At 43.1% G+C, this 24801-nt stretch overlaps 1 protein-coding gene across 2 annotated transcripts in view; it reads left to right on the top strand.

Annotated features, from left to right (window-relative positions):
* The window catches only part of CALML6 (calmodulin like 6), a 32017-nt gene extending 9855 nt beyond the window's left edge, over positions 1-22162 (top strand). The window contains exons 1-5 of one of the 2 annotated variants that reach the window (XM_019512049.1): positions 14414-14555; positions 15778-15952; positions 16087-16231; positions 18510-18610; positions 21813-22162. In XM_019512049.1, coding sequence (XP_019367594.1) covers positions 14544-14555; positions 15778-15952; positions 16087-16231; positions 18510-18610; positions 21813-21859 — 480 coding nt within the window. In that variant the 5' untranslated portion in view covers positions 14414-14543 and the 3' untranslated portion in view covers positions 21860-22162. Of the gene's footprint in view, positions 1-14413; positions 14556-15777; positions 15953-16086; positions 16232-18509; positions 18611-21812 lie in introns of those variants that run through there. The other variant, XM_019512050.1, reaches the window with a different exon arrangement.
* The last annotated feature ends 2639 nt before the right edge of the window (positions 22163-24801 follow it).

Genomic DNA, 24801 nt, shown 5'->3' with positions numbered 1-24801 from the left:
GATACAGTATTTCATAAAGCATTTATTGCCTTGCCTATTTTTATAGAGCACAATTCCCCTAAGGTGCCTCCTGTTTCCATAATCCACTCTCAGTATGATTTAATGGCTTCACTCACAGCTTGAAGTTTAGTTGTGGGCAAAGCAAGAAGTCTGAGACATTTACAAAAAATTAGCAAAAGGTTCCACGAGGAAGGTTATTTCCAACAGATAGGAATGATTAGAAGCAGAACCAGGGGAGAGCTGAGAGCAAGAATCCAGAAAATGAGTTTATGTACAAGCTATTTTTGTTCCATAAGTAAGGGACCTTTGAGAGCGTGTTGTACTCCTTGATGCCACTAATTCTGGTGATTTTATCCCAAGTCTTCTCTTCTTTGGGACCTGACTGAAAACCCAGCTTCTGGAGACAAGTGATTACTTGAGATGCTCAACTTTTACTCAAAAAACCCTAAACTAAACTAAACTAAACTAAACTAAACTAAATTTTTGGCCTTTGAGATTGTTAAGAAAAAATTGGAAATTAACCTCAGAAGCCCTCCAAATATTTATAAGCCAGTTTCCTGGATTTTAGGTCTGCCCCATGATTTTCAAATGCCTGGGTTGGCAGTTCCATACCTGAAGAAAACAACTTGATATGTCTTGTGGCATGCATTAATGCAGGGGGTGCTCAGGATTTGTCCCATTGAGGGCTCCACTGGTAATTTGCCAGCAGCCCAAGAGCTAGTCCTGATTGCACCTACAAAGAGGAGAAAAAAGGCATAATGGGAGCATCTACACATCGCCGTATGACAATGTTGCTACAGCGGCAACCACTTGTACTGCGCTCTGCATGCAGCGCACTATTAGGTTTTGCCATGCATGCAGTGCACCTATAGTGCACTAAAATGGGGAAGCATGCCACTACAGTGACATAGCTGCCAATCAAATGTAGACCCATGTGATCACTACATTGCCATAGAGTGCTGTACGGTGACATAGTGTGTTGCTACGGCGACATTGGGCAATGTGTAGACGCACCCAGTAAGGACTAAATGCTAACCCCTGCCTCCCTTGAACTTAAGGAGGCAATGTCCAGGGTTGAGATTTTCAAAAGAGACTAGTAATTTGGAATGTCCATCTAAAATGCCTTCTGGAAGCCCAGGTTTTTGGTTGTAGCTGTGTTGGTCTAAGGGCATAGCCAGGCAACGTTCTTCAAGTAGACGTGATATCTTTTATTAGACCACTAGACCAATGGAAACCCATTTTCATGAGGGCAGGCACTGAGCAAGGACTGAAGTGGAATCAAGTCTTGACCTACTGACTGTATCCTGCAAGGTGGTGAGAAGCCCCTGCTCTTAGCAAAGTTTCAGGTGGCAGAGGGCCCTTCTCAGGCAGTGCTTCTTATCCTGTGGGCTCAGGTCAGTGCATTCTGCTTAGAAAGGAATCTAGTGCATGCACACAGGGCTGTAATCATGCTCAGTGGAGTCTAGCTGGCAGCACTGTGACAGCTCATGTTGCACCCTGTGCAGAAGCCTTTGTCTGGGTTTTTTTATAAGGTGGATGGGAGAGCTCATATTAACTGCATTGGGCTGCGCTGAGCAACTCTGGGAAGTCTCACCCAGCTTCGACTGTAGGCACCAGCCATGCTGGGCTCAGTCTTCCAGTGACCCCTGGAGTTTCATTCCTCTGAACATGGCTTCAAACCACAATGCTGCTGTACTCTGAGACACTGGGGGCTGGAGCTGAAGCACAAATTGCTACTTTCCTCATAATTATAGCTATTTGCCTTTCTGCACAGTAAAAAGCTGCTGCATTCCCATCTTTTTAAAAAGCACAGGCCTGATTCTACCCTCACTACAGCATTATACACATGTCATTCAGTTGAATGGAGTTTCTCCCAATCAGGGCTTGAAACAAAGCCCCCTCAGATCCCTGGGAGTCTCTCCACTGATTTAGGATCAGTGTAAGGCCTCTGGATGAGGCACCAGACCAAGATTCATAGATTCATAGATTAAGGGTCGGAAGGGACCTAGTAGATCTTCTAGCCCGACCCCCCGCCAGGGCGGGAGAACAACAAAAACCCCAAAAAGAGAAATGGGACTCAAACGAGTCCAGCTAGGTGGGCATCCAGCCTCTTCTTAAAGACCCCCAGGGTAGGGGCCAGCACCACTTCCCTTGGAAGATATTTCACTTAGGCTTCAAAATGCCCTAGATTCAGAACATTGACCTAGAAGTGCAAGTCTCCATATCCCATTACCAAAATTTCATGAGCTAGCCAGTCCCAGGAACACAGTGACATTTAATATAATCCTAGTATTAAAAAAAAACAAAAATAAAAAACACCAGCAACACACAACCCTTGTATGCCACAGATCCCACAAATCTAGGCAACCCTAGGAGGCTGGCTCATGCTCAGCTCTTTCTTTAATCTGCAGATCTACTTTCCCTGCTTACATGTTAACTAGACCTTCACTATGGCATTGATTGTTTCTTTCCTTAATTCAGTGGAGTGTCTCCCCGTAAGGACCTTTACAGTCAAACCAAACACTTGCCATTTGTTGTGTGCATGAGCCCAGTGGCCACCTACCTAGCCAGCTGCAGCCTGCATTGCTGTGTACCATTTCAGACAACTGCATTACCACCGAGTAATCGTTTCATTAAAAATAAATAATTAAGTAAATAAAAACTGAAGATAGCCCCCCGGAACAAAAATTAGACCAACACATGCTCCTGGTTTGGAGCCTGCCTCTGTGCAGTGCTGACCTCATTAGCTAAAATACTCCTCCAAGGAGCAGCATCAGCAAATTTCAGCCCCAACAGCCGGAGTAAACTTATTAGTGGCTTTTCATATCAAATAGCATCAATCCCCTTGACAATAGCTTAAATAAACTTGCTCTCAAACTGCTCCCTTTATTTGGCATTAGCCTTGAAGGCTGCTTCTCTGGGGACAGACATCCACCTGTCCTGTCAGCAGCCATTCTGGGAGCAGAGGCAGATTCTGGAAGGAGAACAGGTGCTGGGATTGTCACTTTGTTGCCTTGGCAGAGGCTGTTGATCAGGAGGATATTTGCATAAGAAGATTTTGCAGTAGTTAAATCTACTTGGGGCTTTGCAGTCTATCAGTGTCAGAATCCCAAGGGCCATGCTGAGCAGACAGCTTTGTCTACACTACAGCGTGAGAGTCCTTCCCCTGTGTTTGAAATTACAGATGAGAACACTGCAAGCGCAGCAGCTGCTTGATTGTTGGGTGAGAGCTCACCAGGGGCTTCTTAGCCCATTCAAATGAGAAAGGGGGCAGTCTCTCTCCTATGGACACCTCTGGCATTACTATGCCTTGCAACTCAGCTGACCAGATGACTTTAGATGTTATCAGCTCTTTTCCTAACTCCATTCATAGTCAATGGACTACAGCCAATGAGGAAGTGATATGTAGCAGTTAGAGCAGGAAAAATGTGACCCTGGACTCTTGGATTCACTTTTCTCTGGCACAGATTGGGAAAGCTTAGAGTCCAGGGGTGGGCAACATGTGGCCCGGGGGCCAGATCCAGCCCGCCAGGCCATTCTATCTGACCCGCAGGGCCCCTAAAAAATTAGAAAATTAATATTAATCTGCCCTGGGCTGCCTGTCATGCAGCCCTTGATGGCTTGCCAAGACTCAGTAAGCAGCCCTCTGCCCAAAATAATTGCCCGTCCCTGGCTTAGACTGATATTTCAGAAGCAATCTGTGATTTGAGGCCAGTGTGGTTCTCAGCACCTGTTTGCAAAGGTGGTGAGCACCTGAAATTCAGCAGAAGTCAACTGGCACCTGAAATTAGATTCTGCTTTGAAAATATGGACCTTGCCTACTGTTTTGTCTCAGTTTCCCAATTAGTAAAACACAGATACCAATGCCGGCAGCCCAAAGGTGCTGAATTGCTACAAGGCTTAGCTTAGTATGTTTGTTCCTATAAAACATGTGGAGATCCTCAGACAAAAGGTGCTAGAAAGACACACCCCACACCCCTGGCATGAGAGCCTTCCCCACCCTTGTAGGATGACTGTGTACTGGAGCTTATGTACGGTTGCTATTTACAGCCTTGTAAATATTTTAGTGGGCAAACCACAACAGGATGTACTGCGGTTGCTTGTGCCGAAACTCCCTGCATGACATGACATGACATGACTGTACCCAAGGCCTAAGGTAGATTCACTGGGGGCTGTGTGGTTACCTATGGCACTTTACCTCTCCTGGCTCCTAGTTAAGGAAATTTTATGCAGTGGGGCACCTCCTTATTAGGAAGGCATCTGTGCTGTAAGGGTCCTATTGCTATTATTCCTCTTATTGCTTTGGTTCATTCTTTGTGTTCAAGGGTTGCCTAGAAGCCCCACTATGGGCCTAAGCCCTACTGTCCTAGGCACTGTGCAAATACAGAACAAACAACATGGTCCCTGCCCCAAAGGTTTTACAATCCACACCTCTGTGAAGAAGCATGTGGGAGCAAGGGGCTTTTCTCTTAGGCTCAGCCAAGTCTGTCAAGCTTCCTGTGACAACCATGTCGTTCAGTGCCAGATAGGTCAGTAAATAGTCTGTTTTGCAGGTGGAGAAGGGGAGACAGACCAGGTAAAAGCAACTGGTTCTCAGGTCTGTGCTTTCTCTCATTCAGCTAGGCAGTCCTAGATTCTGCCATTGCTCAATACACAGGTCTTAAAAACTCCCAACAGTTTTCATTTGTACCAACTAACACCCAGTGATTTCTCCTCCATCAGCTGGTACCCTGTTGTTTAATCTGTGTGGTAGCAAAGCAAACCAGTTATGGCACATTTGTCCAATTACAATATAATCAGTTCTGGCAATTACAGTAAGCTCAGTTCTGGCTCGTCGAAGATGCTATTTACTCCGCTATGATGAAGTGATCTGCCCCAGCCTCTCGTATTTAAAATGACAGCTTGAATCATGCATCTTTAGGAGAATGAGAGGGGAGGTTACAAAGACTGAGGTTGTACAGCAGCAGGAGAAGGGGAGAACACTTTCCCCCTCTCAGGAACAATAATTTTTTTTCTACCTTCTCAGGCAGAGGAGATATCAACACATTTGTTACTGAACTGAGTATATCCCAACCCAACTGCCATGAACATTAACTCAACTGAATTACTGAATTTGCTTTGCTTAGGTCAGGGCCTCTATTCCATTTGCTGCCTATAAATTTTTTAGTAAACAAGGTCATGAGCAGGAACGCTTGCAGAAACAGCTATCAGTATGTGGAAATGAAAGAATACAGGTGGAAAGTCAAGTCTGAATTTGCAAACATAAATTATCAACACCAGAAAGCTGGGTCTAAGAGCTATGTTTAGCCAATCAAAGCTGGATACACATGACCGGTTTGTTCACTGAAAATTAACGAACGAAGTTTGAATTTCAGGCTCTCTCACCCAGTCTAAAAGCCAAGAATTATTCCAGAGTCATGCCAGTGAAGAATGTTCAGTATTCAAGGAGAGCAAATTGTCGCCTGCCTGCTGATAATTTGGGAACCTCTGTATATTTGCTGGAAATTATTCAATCTGGTGGTGTTAGGAATTCATAGATTAGTATTGGGATGACTGCATTGATTTCAATGTTATGATGCTGACTTATACAAGTCAAGGATGTAGCCTAACATTACCATCCCCACATTTAACTAGAACAGGGGTGGGCAATTATTTCAGGTGGAGGGCCGCATACTGAGTTTTGGCAAGTTATCGAGGGCCACATAACAAGCAGCCAGGGGCAGATAAATATTAATTTTCTATATTTTTAGGGGCCCCATGGGCCAGATAGAATGGGCTGGCGGGCCACATCTGGCCCATGGGCTGCATTTTGCCCACCCCTAAACTAGTACCTTCCTTCCCAGAGTGCTGTCTGGGCAATGTGACTACATCCTCAGTTCATCCAGTGAAAAAATGCAGGCACCACTAACCTAGAAGCAGGCAAACAACTGGTGCACAGGAGATTGGGTGGTAGGTTGTGGCAGGTGGTAGATGCGTGAGAGAAAATACTGCTTTGAATCAATGCCACAGAGCAAATCTCCAAGTACCCTGGTTGTTTATAAAACAGAACAAATAAGATTTGTGCATGTTCAGAAAAGAACTCAAAGAATAGATTACATGGAATTCAATCCTCTCGCCTGGAAGATCGTGGGCTGATGCCTGTTGTAATTATTTGTATTGTGGTAGCATCTAGGTCCCGAATGACATGTAAAGCCATATAACAAAGATCTAATCACTGTTCCAAAAACCTTGCCTGCTGAGCTCAGGACAGGAGTTCCAGATTAAGTATTTCAGATCTGATGCTTAATTCACTGTGCCAGCCACTCTAATATGTATTTTATTGATGGGGAGAAAAGTTTACTTCACATAGTGAATAAATGGTATTTGGGAGCAGGGAACCTCTTCACTGACTCTCTTCGCATTCAGACCCTATTGATACTTCATTTTGGATGCTGAAGGTTTACCACTCCAAAGTCTCTTATTATTATATAGTCTCCAAAGATTCAAATGCATTGATCATAAAACCCATTACAGATGTCCTACTCTACTGATACTGTAACAAGCTTTACTATAATGGGATGTGCAACCTGAATTTTATGGCAGAGCCTGCGTATAATTTGCACTGGGTTATAAAGCCCATGAATTATTGAGCTGATTTCCTTCCTGAGCAAATGTGTGTGTTATTGTGCTGCAAGCTGCTGACAGTGACGTAGGCACTAACCTGCATCTCTTCTCACTGCTGGCTCCTGCACAAGCCCAACAAATTGCAGCTGTAAATAATTGGCAAAGCCAGTCAAGCTGGACCAGAAAAGAGGACAATTACACACTGAAGAGAAGAACGCAAAATTGGCACCAGGTCTGGAGAGCTCCAGCGAGGAGTGTTCTCTTTAGGGGTATCTCTGTAGTAAATGCACAGTGAGGCTTTATCCTCTGGGACACCACATGATACGTATGACTATCCGCACACATTAATGATTTGTAGTGCAGTTAGTGCTTCTGAATAACCGGCAGTTCAAAAGGCTAACACCCTCTATCAGCTTGGTGCCTATATGAGAGTGTTACAGTTGTATTACATGAGTAACCTGGAAGAGCCCCTGGGACCAGAATCCCATTGTGGTGGTTTCGAACACTGCCAGCAGCATCAGCGGAGCCAAACTAGTGTTAGCATGGAGAGGAAAGGTTCACAGAATCCCCTAATCATAGAGGAGGCAAACCTCTCTTCCAGTAATAGTGACATACGAAAGGTTTCTTCCTGTTTACACATCAGTAAAGCTGTTTTCAGTATTAGTTGAGGGGGGAGAGCAGAAAACTACCACTATTAATAGTGGGTTCTTTTATGAATACAGGTGGAGGCTTAGTGGTGAAAGGGGAATTCTGTACCCACGGCATATTTCATCCATGATTCCATTTTGGGAGTTCCTGCAGAGAAGCTGAAGCAGGTCACTAATGTTTGATTTTTAGGAAAAAAAGCAACTACTGCACATAAATAGGATCTGCAAGGGATAGCAGTGTCGGAACCACGCCTAGCTCAAAACAGCAGGATGGCACAGTATTTCATCCAGAGTGAGTACTTGGGCCCAGCTCTAGTATAAATCACTCTAAACATGAGCCCAGCCAGCTAATCTGTACCTCGTCGCTCTCTCCATTTAGTTGGTTAAAGCTATCGGCACTTAAACCAGACTCAGAGACATGAAAAAAAAAATCTGCCACGTCAGTAAGAATCCCTAACTGATTTTCATTGTGACAATCAGCCGCTTCCCTTGTATCGGAAAGAAGCAAGGTCCAGAAGGCAGAATCCTGCTGGTTGTGCTATTTTTATTTTTGGTCATAAGATTATGAAGACATTATGCTTAATGCACCCATTTAACGTTACTGCTTCTCTATCCTTGTAGCCTCAGGCCCTGCCTTTTTTTCCCCACTTCCTTTCTCTGGTTTGAATTCATAGCACTAAAGGACCATCCTCCCAGGTGGTTTGTTTCTTAGGGTGGTGCCCTTGCTGTGCTTCTCCCTCTGTTGCAATCCATTTAGAAATTCATTGGCTAGAAAAACCCTGATGTGAAAGCAGACATTAACAATGCTGCATTGTGTTTAATCCCCCAGACTCCTAACATTGTCTCTTTTAGATTTCCTCACTGTCTCATTCCTCCTATACCCTCTTTTTATCCTTCGGTGATTTGACTCTTCTTTTTTCCTTCCACCAGCCCCCTCCAGCAAAGGCACTAGCTTTTTTACTTCATCTAATCTTCATTCATCAATGAATAGTTAGAACTGGAGGGTCTAATCCCCTTTTCATAAAGGAAGACCCTCTGGCTGGTGCACAGTTTTTGCTGGGAATTATTTACACACAACTGGGATTGTACAGCGTCTGGGCACAGATCAAAAGGAAAAACTGCCATGCAGATAAGATGCCACATGAGATCAGACTAAAGGGGTGCTGTCAAAGAGTTTGGGGTTCAAATTTAATCTATCTGAAGTCTACAAATATGGTTGGGGAAGTCATTTACCAACTACAAAAAAGGCTATCTTACTGTTTCCAAGAAATCCTTAGAGCATTTTAAATACAAATACTTCCTTAAAGCTTCCTGTTAGAGGATATTAAAGGTAGCATTTATAGTAACAAACTTTAGATCAGGCTAGAGGAACATTATTTAGTCCTGTTGTTTCAGTTGCAGATACCCATTGTCAGCAGTGAGTATTTCTGTAGTCATGACAAGACTTCAGGCCCTGTGAGGACTACAGCACAGTGCTTAACAGACATGTTCTTGTCCAAGAAATCAAGCCCATTGCTGGTTATAACAGAGATGCTTTACCATCACTCTTAAGCACTGTGCTGTAGAGAAGTAATAATTGGATTTCCCTTTCTCTTCAGGGCTGAATTTTTATACTAACTTTTATAGGAAGCTCCCTGACCATTTTACAGACATGAATTTTACAGACATAAGAACTAGGCTTTCCCTACCACTATAAATAATGTCCTTCTAGGTTTTTCTTCAAATGCTGAAAATGAGGACAGGATTTGTTCAGACCAAAATGTTCAAAGTGGCCGCTGATTTTGATTCCCCAGAAGGAGATACCAGAAGGTCAAATCAAAGAGGCTTTTCATTGTTTGGACTCTGCAAGTCTTTGGTTGGACAGGCAGAAACTGGAGCACCCCAGCTGGAAGAAGTTTGGCCCGACTTGTCTGCAGTCTTACGTGTTGACTAATTGGTTTTTTACTTTGCTGCCTTGTTTACTTCACTAACCTCCCTGCACATCACTTATCTGAAAAATATTCTGAGAAAATGGAAAATTCAAAAAGAAGGCACTGAGCTGTGAGATGATGGCCTCCTGAACTAAGCAGATGTAGTTAGACATAGGATTCTTCCAAAAATAGGGCTCCCTGTCTTAAGCTCTTGAAGCCATAAAAGGTTGACAAGGATCTCACCTCCCTAAGGACTGACAGCCTAACCCTCTTCTACAATCTAAAAGAGGGAGCTCACTTTCCATCTGGGGCCAGACACTGTTACTTGTAGGCTAAGGATCTTCTGTCTGAGCAGCCTTCAAAGACTGAGAATATGGTAAGTGCATCGTCTTTCCTTGCTATCCCAGGCTCTAATGATTGGAACATTTTTTTTGTACCTGCAATATTGATCCCACACGCTTTAACCAGTCTCTGCAAGGCTTTGTGTGAAAACATATTGCAGTATAGACTTTCCTAAGACAAATGATTTCAGAATAGCATTGAGCAGCTCTGACAGACACTTAGCGGATTCCCATTTGGTTAATTGTCTCATCTAAAATTATTTAGACATGCTTGAATGACTACCTCATTAACAAATTATTACATTTTTTAATACATCCATTTACATTCAGTTCTCTGGTCTTGAAAACTTAAAAAAAAAGTGTTTAATAATTAAAGCATTTTCTAGGGGAAAAATATGCAGGATTAATTCTTTATGAGTGGAAATGTGGTGATCCTGGAGTTTTCTGAAAGGTTATTCTCTAAAACCAACACAACAGATACTGTATATTTCACAAAAGGGAAGGATTCTGATTTAGAGATTCACATCTCTACAGCACTAATAAATAATTACTGGCACTTTTGCCATGCCTTATCTAATGATCTGAAAGAAAACTGGTTATAAATGGTATGTACAAGAAGATCACCTCATTCATCATGGAAGTGCAAACACCCCTGTGGCTGTTAACAGTACCCAGGAATAAGCAATTTGGACAAAGTGCAAAAAATGGGGAATACTGCATCCACTTGAATATGCAGAAGAAAAGCACTAAATATCAGTGATATTCAGCTGAGAAAAATGCTGAAACAAGCTAAGAGCAACCTTAAATAATTTGTTCCACTGTGTTAAGGATCAAATTGTGCTTTGACTTAGCTAGTGCAAAACCAAATTCTAAATGAAAGTCAGCTATTTAATTTCCAAATACTCTATATGTCAAATAACCAGAGAGCCACCCATCATGGAGAAAATAGCAGCTGGCATATGCAAATCATCATAACCACGTAACATTAAACTCACTAGTATAAACAAAAGGAAAGCAATGTCCAGGATGAGTGCTTCAAAGACACATGCATTACTTTGTAGGGACTCATGGCTCTGTGTTGGCCTCTGGTAACAATTTCTGTCTGTTGAGATATGTAGGCAGCCAGAGCTAGCATCAAGACACAAAGCAAAAGATAGGAGATCAATGCAACTTTTGTGTTTCTGCCTCATCAGAAGTAAATAGAAGTGGGGTTGAAGACAAAGCTGTAGTTTCCATTGCAAGTTCCTGGCTTTGATTAATTAATACTACAGAATTTCTTACGATTAGGAAGTGTCTTTTTATTCTGGGTCAGCTTTAGTTTTCCAGGCAGCAGTTATGAGCTCCTGAAAATAACCATTTGTAATGGAAAAGCTGACGCCCCTTTCCTGACTGAATCACAGATCGGCAGGGTGAATGGAAGCTGGCAATTAAAAAGATCTCCTTTGGGCCCAAGTTTATAAATATCAACACCCTGCACATGACTGCAGAGATCCCATGTTTTGCTCATGGGCTCAGTTCAGAAGGGGAATCTGGTGACCAGATGGGAGTCTTTCCGTGCTGCCTGCTGGGCATTTGGATGATGGGCTGGCAGCTAAAGCATAGGACTCGGGGGTTTCTAGAGGTATTTTTTTTCTGACATGGGCTTGCTAGTGACCTTGGTCACTTTACCTCACTCTATTTCCCCGTCTGCTGTAGGAACTGTGAAAACCAAGTGCTGGGTATGAAATGTGTCTGTCTCTTCAGGCTGGGCATGCTATCAAAGTGCAATGTACTTTTTGCAAATTGGGATGAGTATCTTGCTTGCTGCAGGTATTTAAGTAGAATTCATGTATCCCCCATTCACCATCTTACTCCCTGGAGTGATAAAATGTTTCCAACTCTATTGAGGTGAGGAAACATTTTAATAGAAATTTGAAGAGACAACAATTGCCTTTGCCCTGGCACCTGGAGAGGAGATTAATTGAGTGGAAGCAGCCATACTCTCAAGACGGCTACGTGACAAAATTGAAAGCTGCTTCATGCAACTTTTCCATAGGCTCTGAAATCCGGGGAATGTTAAAAGCCTGATCCTGCCTTACTATTCACCCCCAAAGCTCTTAGTATCCTCTGCTCCAGTTTGCTGGTCTGGGAATCTCAGTAGTGTAAGGCTTCAATTTAGGGGAGGCGGAAGGGCAAGAAATAAGGCCCCAAGATACTCAGGTATTGAGCACTTTGCTTGTAATAATTATGATGACTTGCTTCCACTCTGGCCACAGATGTTTTGAAGGATTGTAAGGTATTTTATAGAGCCTTAACCTGTCTGGTACAGAGGACCACTCACGCTCTCTGAAAATGTATCCATGTCTGGACCAGAATGCAGCAGCAAGACTAGTGAGAATATGTACTTTGCTAAAGCTGGCAGTGCCAGCTCAACTGAAATTTGTATTTTAGGGAGAGAAAGACAAGTGAAACATGGAAATAGGTAAAGAAGCTGCCACACCTTCGCTGTCTAAAAGAAGAAAAAGAAGAGACAGAGACAAACCTACAGGCTAATAATTCCTTTTGTGACAGGCTTGTTCTATGGTGGTTCCTAAAAAGGGCCAAGGCAGTTTGGTTGAAGGAGGAAGCTGTGGCGGCTGACTTGTTAGCTGGCTGTATACATGAAAAGGAAAGACAAAAGTCCCCGTGCCTGGCAGCTTGTTCCAGTCGGAGGAATAGTTCTGTTTGAATTACCATGGCCAGGACCTCGGGAGTGGTGAGAGGTGGTGAGGAGCCCACTGGCTTACACCTGATGGGTCATCAGGTGGGATGTAAACCAGTGGGCTTATTCTCTAATCTATCCCATCTGAAACCACAGTCTCCCTGCCCTCCCTCCCTCCCTCCCTCCCATCTCTTAGTCCCCCCTCTCTGCTCACTGCATGCTCTGGTAAGGAGGACACAGGGACGTCTTCTTGCCTGGAGACTGATGTATACAAGCATGCCACAAAACTGAAGCTCTGTGGTCTTTGCCGGGACAGCTGAGGGGTCCCCTAGGCTGGCCTGGCAGCACAAGTACCCAGTAGCGAGGCTGCTGGAGCTGCCAAATGGGGATGAGCTCAGGTGCTAACATTTGGATCCAGCCCCAGGGTCTGCTGGGATCTGAGGTGCCCAGGGCCTGGCAGGCAGGGAACCTTATTGGGTCTCTCTGCCGCTCCCCCCAGTTACATGGATGCTCAGTCAATCCAGCTTTGTGCTGACTCCAAAGGAAGAGTTGGAAAAGTGAAAGCTTTCCGGAAAAGGGCAGTCAGGCTGGAACAGTGCTTATTCCCCCGCCCTCCTCCAGCAGGCAGGAGCTTCATGCTGCAAACAGAGGAACTTCTGCAGTTGCAAAACTCAGGCTCGGCGCCGCCATTTCCTCCCAGCAACACCCAGGCCTCGTTGTTTGCCAGCCCGTGGCCCTCTCCTGCTGTGCTGCCTGCTAGAAAGTGCAGTGCTGCCCTCTCGTGTTCACCACGGGCCTTCTTCTGTGCCCAGCTACACATGCTGTCTGTCTGTAGTGTCACCCCAGCAGATTTGTAGAGAAAAATCTCCTATGAAGTTGATGTTTGCAGGAGGAGACAAGAGGCAGGAACACAAAATCATCCCTGCACATATGTACCGGTTCAAATAGACACTGAAGAGACTGGAAAGCAATAGGAAATACTTCAGGCTGAGTGGTATCCATCTACATCATCCATCTCAGGCTCCCTGCTGCTCTTTACCTTGCCTAGCATAGCACATGTTGGATACAACACTGCTTTCTCTGTGCTGGACTCAGAGAAGACATTAGTTAGCATGTGCTTAAGTGATTTTGAAGCTTAAGACCCCCTCAGTAGAGAAGAACAGAAATGTCAGTAAATGGGCAGCATGATGGCAAGGAGAATTGAATGTGGATTAGAACTGCTGGGAAATACTTAAACTCTCAAGAACACAGCAAGGAAATATTTGTTTGTTCCCTTTCATATATTCTTGCAAACCACTTTCAGGTTGCGACCCACAGGCTGAGAAATGCTGTACTAGGACACATGATGGGGCACCTAATTCTAACAAAGTCGCTATGAAACCTCATTAGGGATGGAACCTATGATCCAGAGCTCCAGCCCTTATCATTTAAGCCAACGATACTCAATCTTCTGGTCCCATGGACTGGATGAGTGACACAAAGCTGATCTGCAGGCCAGATCCAGCATGGGGTGGGTGTATAGGATTCATCCACAGGTGTGATCTGAGGCAGCAGCCGAGCCCCACACACCTGATGTTGCTGCAGAGTGACACTGTGCACTGGCTTGGCCCTGCATATCAGTGCAATTGGCACACAGGGCTGTGTCATTCAGCCCACAAGACTCCCCCTGGGTCCAGAAATTTAGCATCAAGGGAGTGGTGGCAGCAGTAATTTTCACGGCCTCCAGAGCCACTTCCACAGTCGTAGCAATTAACACTGCCACCACTCCCCTAGTATCAAATTTATGGACCCATGGGGAATCCCTGGGCCAGATGACACAGTACTATGGGCCAGGTTCAGCCCCACTAATTTAAGCTAAAGCAGGATACACTAACTGTGAGTAAACAGTAGGGTGTTATAGGCTTTAAGATCAGCTGCTTATGAGACACAATCACCATCCCTAAACCTCTGTTACATGGAATTAGAGCAGTAATTTCCTAGCCTGGGCTGCTATAGCAAATCTAAAATGGGAAAAGCTTGTTAGATCCTTGTTCATGATCTCTCTCAGAGAAGAGGATACAGTTTTGCTTGTAGTCCAGAGGGTTTTAAAAGGTTTGTTGTTTGCAAACATAAATTACATATTGATAATGCCAAATGCATACCAGAGTATGAAAAAGTTCAATACCATCAGGTAACATATGGGACCGGACAGCAACTCCCAGAGAGTCCAAGGTAACAAAGAATGCAATGCTGGCTTTGAACAGCAGCACTGGAGATTTGACTGTCTTAAGGAGTAAGGCTCTGGAGGTTTGGATCAAATGAAAACTGCATAATCTTTGACTCCTCTACAGAAAGACTGGATTTGCCCCTAAGTCCTGTGCTGATGGGCAACTGGGTGAGTAACAATAAACCTGCTCTGCTCCTGGCCTGAAATACCAGGACTCAGAGGAACAGGCAGGTCTCTGTACCTTGGGGAATAAACAGACTTCAGCTGAGAACTTTGCTGAACCATTAATCTCAGCAGCGATTCATTCCATTTAAAAAGACAAAATATTTTCCTGTCCATTCTGTATCCTGATACAGAAAAAAAGGCAGGGGAGAGGGGAGGGCAAAGAGAACTAGGAGGGCGATAGAAAAGAGCCAGAAGAGCAGACTCAGTAAATGAATCCTTCTCTGCTACCCCCGCAGCAAACTATGCGTAAGTTAAATATAGACCCAACACTTCTCCAGGGAGCCAGATGCACGAATGGATCACACACCATGAATTTGTAGCAGAGACTCTAGTCTCTACCCCACTGGCTGGCAGAGAACACTTCATTTTTAAATCATTAGTGCCTGTCTCCAGGGTAGCTCTCACAGCAACGTATGGCAGAAAATAGCCTTTTTAAAGCTGTGCAATGTTCCTCTTCCATCGGGGTTCCTTTGAGGGATCCAGCGCTACCATTTAATAAACAAAAACATCTGAACACTTGCAGAAAGTGGCTACCTCCCACATCTACCAGGGCAGGCTCAGTTGAGATGAAGCTCTTGTTAATGAGAGAGCAATCAGCATTAACTCCTTCCCTACTCTCTATCATGGATGTCACTTAGCAGTCATACTCCCACTCCTGATGTAGGTACCAGTTCTGCATGTTCACATCAGAATTGCTCATGTTTTCACAGTCAGGCATGTGCTTATACCCCTTGTAGCACTAGTTTCCTATTCAGAAACGGTCTAGTTCACAATGCTTGGGGAACAGAAAGAATGTTGCCATGTTAGGCAAATAGTCAGAGATGGCCCACATTTTTGTCTGGGTGGAGGGAAGGGCTATCATTTCAAGAGTCCTGGCTTTGCAATGATACCTCTACCTCTACCTCTACCTCCCTGCCTAATTTTCCTGTCATTGGTTCTTGCTGAGATATCAGACCATGGGAATCGCATTATGCAGATGACAATCTTGCATGTACCCTACCCGTATGTTTGATGTCTATGCTGTATCCCCTTAAGTGCTGACCCTAACTAGACCACGCTTGTTTCATCTTTTCCTGCACCGTTCTGAGTTTATCTAACTGGAAAATTGTTTAGTGAATTGTTTGGGAGCTAGCAGGATCTTTTTGATTTATTCTCTTTTGTACAGAGTGAGGCACTGACACCTGAACAGATAACAGAGTATAAAGGCGTCTTTGAGATGTTTGATGAGGAGGGCAATGGGCTAGTTAAAACAGAAGACCTGGAGAAGCTTATGAGCCTCTTGGGGATCAACCCAACCAAGAGAGAGCTGTTAACAATGGCCAAAGATGTGGACAAAGACAGTAAGAACCTCTCCCCACCTTCCCAGATGCTCTGTGGTTCACAAGAGGAATCACCAAGGCAGGACAGATCCTTACTAGATAGCTACTCAAAAGCTAGCATGTTAAAGTACCCTAGTACTTCATTGTTCTTTTAGATAAGGGCACCTTCAACTGCGATGGTTTCCTGGTTTTGATGGGCATTTACCATGAGAAATCTAAAAATCAGGACGAAGAGCTGAGGGCAGCCTTCAAAGTCTTCGATAAGGAACACAAAGGCTACATTGAATGGGATACACTCAAGTAAGTAGTAGATTTGCTTCTTGTAATGCTTTTGGGCTCCAAGCACACCCAACTCCCACTGATTTAAGTATCAGAAGCAGGCCATGAAAGATGATTGCTGTGGCTTTAGGAAGCATTTAGTCAAAGAAATAATTTGCTCAGCTTTAATACTCAGAGAGATTTGGGCCCATGTCTTTAGTTTGAGTAAATCAACCACTTACAATTTGAACTATGCTGATTTATATGAGCTGAGCATCTGAGCAAGTATTTTTAACAACAAATATAACTAAGCTGGAGTCATCATCAATGTGGGACCAAAAGTAAAAGGCAGCAAAACATGAGAAAAAGATACAAAAGAAAATAAAAAGCAATTAAAAAAGAGTATGTCATATAAGTAGCTAATATTTCTACTCTGCACTTTAAAATTAGCCTAGATTTCCAAATGCATACAAAAACAGTTTCCATTAGTCTGGATGAGATTAGTTCTTTTAGTTAAGATTGTAAAGAAACATTCCTCTGGTTAAGCAGCATTAATCAAATTCTCATTCATAAGTGAGTTAAAAGAGAAGCCATGGAGCTCCAAAATTTGTGTTTATCATTAAGAGACAATGCTCCAGATTGTTTAACATCTCTAGAACTTGGCCTTGATGAGCAAAAAACCCAAATGTTCTTTAATTAAAAAAGCTCTGGATTTGCCTCAAAGCTCCAAGAAGCTTCAAAGGACTACCAAGGTTGGCAGGATCTGAGTTGCTACAGAGTTGATATTACAGCTCATTCCAAGAGAGCCAATGCAGGCCTTGGCAGGATCCTAAATATCTGCCCCAAAAGGGCTAATCGTTTAAAAGTATGCAAAAACAGGAAGTCCTCTAGGAAAGTAAGATTGTTCCAACTCTTTGAGCTGCTGCTTTGGGAGTACAGGAATGAGACAGTCTACAATTGGCTCGTCAAAGACAGCTCAGTAACCAAATGCTTCTGGATTTTCTAAAAAAAATTCAGTTCCATTAGATATACAGTAGCTGTTGGGTTCTTTGGGAAATCTGATGCTACCCGGATATTTGATCTTGAATTGTTTTTTAAAATTTGACCACAAATATGGTTGTGCTCCAATTTACTTCTATGTTTTCAACCCATGTGATGCTCCAGCAAAAAAGAAAGTCTTAAAAAATAACACTCACTTTCTTTTAACTTGTAAGCACTAAAGGAAATGATGTTTCATTTCCCATCTCCTTTTGCCAAAGGAAGGATAACTGCCATGAAGGTCTGTCATGGCAAGAAGCTTCTTGCAAACCATTTTTTGCTTTATTGCTTTGGGGATCATCATGCTGATAGAAATTGCCTGAATTACACACCAAGCATGTGGCAGAGAGGCCAGCCCTGTGCACATCACAACTCAGCAAGCAAAGCATAGCCAGCAGGGAGAGAAGCAATAATGCACAGCACTTTTCTATGTGCTCGTGTACACAAGATAGTAACAATCTTTACAAAGGTTTGGCAGCCCCAGAGAGATGTGGCTGAGTGTGTTTTCTTACACCTACTGAAGGTCTGCATCAAATGTCTTGCCTTGCTGTATTAGCTTTTCTTTTATGTTGTGTCAGATAATGTAAACTGTAGCATGCCTCTCTCTAGAGGCCTAATCCCTATATTTGAATGTGTGATTGGCCTGTCAAAGTTTTATTACATCAGGATTCTCAGACCTATAGACTAATGCCATGGGTAAGATTTCAAGAGCTATTTTCTTCATTCAATGGGATCATAGCATCTCAGCTTTCTGTTTGTGTTGGGGTTAGGAAGAGACAATACACTAGAAAAAGTACTGTACAAAATGATCCTGAGTCAGATGGCTTAAAAGGGCTTTTTCAGCTCCCACATCTGTGATAGTATAGGGTGGTGGTAACAAGAATGTGTAATGCCATAATTTCATGCATCTTTTTCATTGAATATGAATAGAGCATGCTGTAGGGGTAGCTGTTGGTTAAAGTAGGAGTCTGGAAACCAGGATTTCTGGATTCAATTACTGGTTCTGCTATTCATACAACATGATTGAGATTTTCAGAGGTGTTGATTATTGGCAGCTCCCATTTACCTTTAAATGGATTGCCTGTGCTCTGTACATTTGAAAATGAGGTCTTGTGTGACCTTGGCGAAGTCATACATCCTCTCCATTCCTCAGTTTCCCAGTATGTAAAATGGATCAAAATGCATCTACCTGCAAATGTGACATGAAATAGTTAATGCTGCACAATGCTTCAAAATTCACAGAGGGAGGACAATGTATTGCCAGCTTTGATCTGTATTTTAGGTATGTGCTGATGAATGCTGGAGAGCCACTGAATGAAAATGAGGCTGAATTGATGATGAAAGAAGCTGATAAAGATGGGGATGGAACCATTGATTATGAAGGTAAAGTATCCCCACACAAGGCCCTTTTTTGCAAATACAGGTGCACAAAGACATTTCTTCCTGATCCTCTGTAGTCACCAACTTTGCTCTTTCTTGACTTCTTCAGAAGCATTGCCCACAGGTCACTCTTTAGGTGGGATTAGGTGGATGTATTTCATACTCACTAGTGTCAAGCAGTTGTGTGTGATCTAGGACCACAGCAGTGGGAACTTTTGAGTTTTAATGCTGCTCTGATGCTAAATTCGTTCCTGGACCTTGAGCAATTCACATAGCCTCTACAATCTCTCAACACTCTAGTGATTTTATGCCCTTAATCCCTTGGGAAGACAATTCTACATTCCTCCTACTTAGGGGTTTTGTGGGATTAAAGACTGTTATGGTTAAATCTACTTCCTAAAAGCTAATATTTGCAAAACTGGCTGGTAATTGTGTTTTAATTTTAACAGGTCCAGTCTTAGAGTAAAGGAGTTCATTGTTTTCTAATAATCAAATGCTTCAAATTGGTCACCCAAAATCACTAGTCACTTCTTAAAATTGTATTCTGTGTGGGCATGTCTATATGAGATGCTTAATGTGCAGCAGTCTAATAATACTGAGCAGTAGCATGCCAGGCAAAAACCATGCTAATACACTACTGCACAGTAGTATTAGGCTGCTGTGCATTAAGCATTACAAAGCACCTACTCTGGACTCATTCAAAAGGTGTTTGGATGTTTATTTTGCTGGGATCATTTATCTCTGGCAAGGGGGGTGGGACTCAATGATCTTATGAGGTCCCTTCCAGCCCCTAGTATCTATGAAGTGTATGGAAAAAAATGTGCATTGGTGCTACTGTGCAGTAACTGTAGTTACTGTGCATTCAGTAAGTACTTCATTAAGCAAGTACTAAACTAAATGCTCAATACCTACTGAGCACAAACAAACATGTAAATGTGCCCTGTATGTGTGTTGTGAGATGTAATTAGATGCAGTTCCAGGGCTCATAATTTATTCTTTTTGCCAGCACTAAATTAGCTTTAAAATATTTGGTAAGATGTTCAAACTCTGCAGTTAAATGAAAAAGAAATTATTTTTGTTAACAAGAAAAATAGGAGTTGAAGCACATAAATATCCATTTGTTGGGAGCATTGTTTTATATAGCAGAATTCAACTCCAGTTGTCTGGCCCTCCAAAATTATATGTATGACATTTACACTCAGGATAAAGCTGTTTTTACTTCTGTGCCTATCTTCATTTAAAAATGCTGCCTTTCTCAGTGCAACCTGAAGGCACTGAGAAATGTCTGTTTATGGTTTGGATTAACAATGAAAAGGCTGGTCAAGAGGTGGCTGAGTTTAATAATCACATTGCATTTCATCTGACCTTTCAGCAGGTGGCAATAGAAGCATACGGCAGAAAGATCACAGTGTTTTCCCATCACTCATACATTATTCAGACTTTTTGGAAAGAGAATGCATTCATTAGAGACATCTTGGATGTCTCACTCACTACTATAGTTTATGGGTACTCTAATTTACAGTACTACCAGAAATGCAATTTTTATCTTGTATGAGAAGATAGGAGCTGGACAAAAAATTGTTTTGATCAGTGACTATGCTCTAAAAATATTGAGTTCTCATATGATGGAGCATTTTAGACACAGAGTCATATCAGATCCAGCACATGGTTCATCTACCTTTCTCAAACAGTGGTCAGTACCAGACACTTCAGAGGAAAATACAAGAACCCCTACAGTACAATAGTCTGCTCAGAGAAAGTGTTTCTTCCTATAATCTTTTATCAGTTAAAGGATAGGTTAAGTCATGATACATGCAGGCTTAGAGCCTTTTTTATTCTCTTTATGCTGTATAAATAGCAGTTAACACGTTGTCTTTATTTTACAAGCAACTTCATAGCACTATACCCAGAGCCAGGAATGAGCCAGGACTAGAGTTTGGGAATGCCTAACTTGCAACTTTGTGTTTAGACCCCTTGGTCCCATTTCTTTCTGTAACACATTTTTCCACCCTCTCCCATTTTTGGTATATCCATCCCTATCTTAGGCAGCCTGTAGACACAAGGTGGAGCAGAGGGAGGTGGGCAGAGGCCCTCCAACGTCTCAAGTGTCTGTACAAACAGAAAAAGCAGATAGAAGAATGCCTGGGGTAGTTTGGTTCTGGGTGTGAACTGCCCTCAGCCTCAGAGAAGTGAATGGTTAGGTTCACCTCAAATAGCTCATGTTAGGCTCTGAACATTTTATTTCTACTCTCCTTTGTCCTGTCTAACATATACACATGCTGCTAATACCAAGAGGGACTTTCTTGTTGGTAGAAGAGCAGGCAAGGCAGTGGCAAGGGTCTCCTTACCAGCAATGTCTGACAATGTAATTAGCTCCCTCCAGCTTCTCACAATTCGTTAGACAGCAGTAGACCTTCCTCTGACACCTTGACACTACCAGTTTGGCCCAAGCCATTTTCTCACTGAAGAACCAGAAGAGTAAAAATGAAGCCGTGGGGGGCTACCTTGCTCTCCTTTTATTTTGAATGCAGCGGCATTTAATTTAAAGGCCCTTGTAATTAAGGTTCTGTGAGTTTCATACTAATAATTTATTTTAGGTGAGAGCTTAGCAGGCAGGCTCTCTGCATGAAAGCAGGGCAAGATCCTTGTAAGATGCAAAACTGGAATTGCTCAACTCATTTTAAAACTGGAAAGGAAAATACAGTTTTGGATTCCCCTCTCCCTGTATCTCTATAAATTAAAGGCTGGTTTAAAAAAAAGCAAAACAACTAACTCCTTCTTTTAGCATTATAGATTCTCCTGGGCTTTGGATGAGGCCCATCATTTTTGCTCTGAACTAGTGTGGTGAGTTTTAAAGTCACAATGCGAACATCTATCTTCAGTGGTACTACACCAGTGGAGAATTTGCCCTGTGGTCTGAGCACAAAGATGGAAGGCAGGCATGTATGTTATACAGGGGAAGAGGAGATCCCCTTCCATTTCTAAGCAAATCCCACACATTAAGAGTCAAGAGTGCTGGGCTCAAAGTGCTGTTTGAGCTTCAAGAGTATCCCTGTGCTGCAGACCCAATCCCCTCAGTAATTTCCATAGAAGTATCCTATACTGGGTGTATCAACCTGTGATAACTCCTACACCCACTCTGAGATTCATGCCGACAGCATCAGGTGAGGCTAATAAATCTGCTCTATGGTTCTCTCCCTTTCAGAGTTTGTGGCCATGATGACTGGAGAATCCTTTAAGCTCACTCAGTAGGGCCCTGAAGAAGACATTGTTTGCTCTGAAGATCTTTCCTAAACCCCTTCACTTGCAAGAGCTGTAATTCCTTTCAAGATGACATGGCCTGGAGTTGTCAGAAGCCATCGCATGTCTAAAAGCTGCTATCTGGCATTTGCAGGAGGAGGAAAGTGCAGAAAAATGTGAAGGTGAGGGACACTGCCCACACCAGGGTGCAGAGCTCCTGCAGGACATATTCCTTTATTCAAGAAATTGGTTACAGGCCATGGAAATTGTACAAACACCATAATTTGTTTATTAATAAACTTTATAAAGAAAGTCTTTCCAATATGGCTTTAAAAAGAGTCATGTGAAAGGAACATCGTGTACTTGGGAAAGGAATGTGTGGGCCTTGCCAGGGCTCTCACTTCTACAGTATAAATCACTCCTGGGACAGAGGTTTGCTTTCAGTTCCACACCTGCTTTTATCCACATAAAAAAGTTTCACATCATAGTTAAAATTGCTTAAACTTCAAATTTTCACAGCAGGCCGAATAAGGCCCCTTGGGGGAGTGCCTAAAGCACAGTTCACATTACACTGAATTTTAAGGAAAATACAGTATTTCAGTGGTTGAGTGGGGAAAAAATAGAGGTGACCTTAGTGATGCAGTCCGGGCTATGGAGTAGATGGAAACACCTCTAATGCTGCAGAACACTTTTGACCCAGAGAACAGTGGATCAGGAATGGAAGTAGAAAAGGAGAGGAAAACCTGGTAATACTGTATGTCCTGCAGAGTTCAGGAAAGTCCATCCTAACAGATGTTCTCTTTTTGTGGGGCTAGATTTACAAATTTCTCTAAAATCATAAAGGAAAATGTTGCTTTTGAAAATCCTACTAACTGTCAGCAACTTTAAGTGCTAAAAATTTTTTGAAAAACTTTTTTTTTGTTCCTATACTTCAGGATAAGAAAGAAGTTATTTCATAGAATCACAGAATATTAGGGTTGAAAGGGACCTCAGGAGGTCATCTAGTCTGGCCCTCTGCTCAAAGCAGGACCAGCCCCAACTAGATTATCCCAGCAAAGGCTGGCTGGGTCTTAAAAATGTACAAGGATGGAGATTCCACAGCCTCTCTGGGTAATCTATTCCAGGGCTTTCCTACCCAACTAGTGAGAAAGTTTTTCCTAATAGCTAACCTAAACTTCTCTTCCTGCAACTTAAGTCCATTGCTCATCTGCCACCACTGAGAACAGTTTAGGTCCATCCTCCTTGGATCCCCCCTTCAGGTAGCTGAAGGCTGCTATTAAATCCCCGCACAGTCTTCTCTTCTCCAGACTAAATAAGCCCATGTGCACCAACTCCCTAACATTTTCATTGCCCTCTGCTGGACTCTCTTCAATTTGTCTATGTCCTTTCTGCAGTGGGGGGCCCAAAACTGAACACAGTACTCCAGACATGGCTCACCAGTGCTGAATAGAGGGGAATAATCACTTCCCTTGATCTGCTGGCAGTGATCCTATTAATGCAGCCCAGGATGCTATTAGTCTTCTTGGCAACAAGGGCACACTGCTGGCTCATATCCAGCTTATTGTCCATTGTAACCCCCAGGTCCTTTCCTGCAGAACTGCTGCCCAGCCAGTCAGTCCCCAGCCTGTACTGGTACATGGGATTGTTCCATCCTAAGTGCAGGACTTTGCAGTTCTTCTTATTGAACCTCACGAGGTTTTCTTTTGGTCCAGTCCTCCAATTTGTCAAGCTCTCTGAATCCTAGCCCTACCCTCCAGCATATTTACTACTCCCCTGAGCTTGATGTGCATTTTGCTGAGGGTAAAAGCCATCCCTTTTTTTAGGTCATTGATGAAAATATTGAACAAAACCAGCCCTAGGACTGGCCCCTGGAGCACTGCATTTGATACCAGCTGCCAAGTAGACATCGAGCCATTGATTACTACCCTTTGAGCCCAATGATTCAGCCCATTGTCTATCCACCTTACAGTCCATTCATCCAACCTGTACTTCCTTAGCTTGCTTGCAAGAGAGATTTCCTCATCTCTCTCCTCCTCCATACCACTTGATCCAATAAAATTTTATTAATTTAAGAGTCCCATAACTTAATGCTTACCAGGCAGGAAAAAATTCACAAGCTCTTCAGCCAAAAGCATATGCTCCCATGAGAACTGAAAATAGTGGTAATTTCCCTTGCAGCAACCTGCTATTGAAAATCAGAAGTAAAAGAGATTTTCTTTTCAGATATTCACCACAGTTAAATACTTGAGGCAACAGAGATGGTTTAATGATATCTTGTCAACCCTAATAAGTTGGTAGTAGTTTACAGAAAGGTGTGGTTTTGAACCTAATGCAAACTCTAATGCAAACTGATTTAAATAAGTTTAAACCAGATTTATTGCAGTTTGGCTTAGATCAATGAGGAATCACCTAGGTTAAGCTAAATAGAATAACTCTGAAGCCAATATAGGAGTGTCCCATTTTGAAACCAATTAAAATGTCTTGTGTAGATAGGGCCTGTGTTACAGTGCAAACAAATGCTCTCTTACAGGCAGGAGCAAAAATGAAGTTAGCTCACAAAACAAAACCCCCAACCAAAAGCAAACCCTCAACTTCCCAGTCAAAACGCTGGCCACCAATCAAAGAGCTGAGAGCCAGTTTAATGTTTCTTCCCATCATGACCGCATGCTCTTGCTCATGATAAATTCCCAAGATCCTTTTGCTAAAATCTCCTCCATGTGGTACTGCCTCTTACACAGATTAGAGGACTTCCTTCAGCTATGCAGGGTGGGATTCTTGACACTGAGTGTCTATGCCATTGGTTCCCAACCTCGGGGCATGACCCCAATCAGGGTCGCGGGGGGTCCTCAGTAGGGTTGCAAAGGGCCTGCACACACACCCACACACTCACGTAAAAAGGGGGCAATGGCAGCTCCCCTGCCCCCGTCCCTGGGCTGCTGCTGCTGCCACCACAC

This window comes from Gavialis gangeticus, unplaced genomic scaffold (assembly GCF_001723915.1).
Source record: "Gavialis gangeticus isolate Ggan-Ray unplaced genomic scaffold, GavGan_comp1, whole genome shotgun sequence".
NCBI lineage: Eukaryota > Metazoa > Chordata > Crocodylia > Gavialidae > Gavialis > Gavialis gangeticus.
The sequence above is the reverse complement of the archived record's forward strand: the minus strand, read 5'-3'. Positions and strand labels throughout refer to the sequence as shown.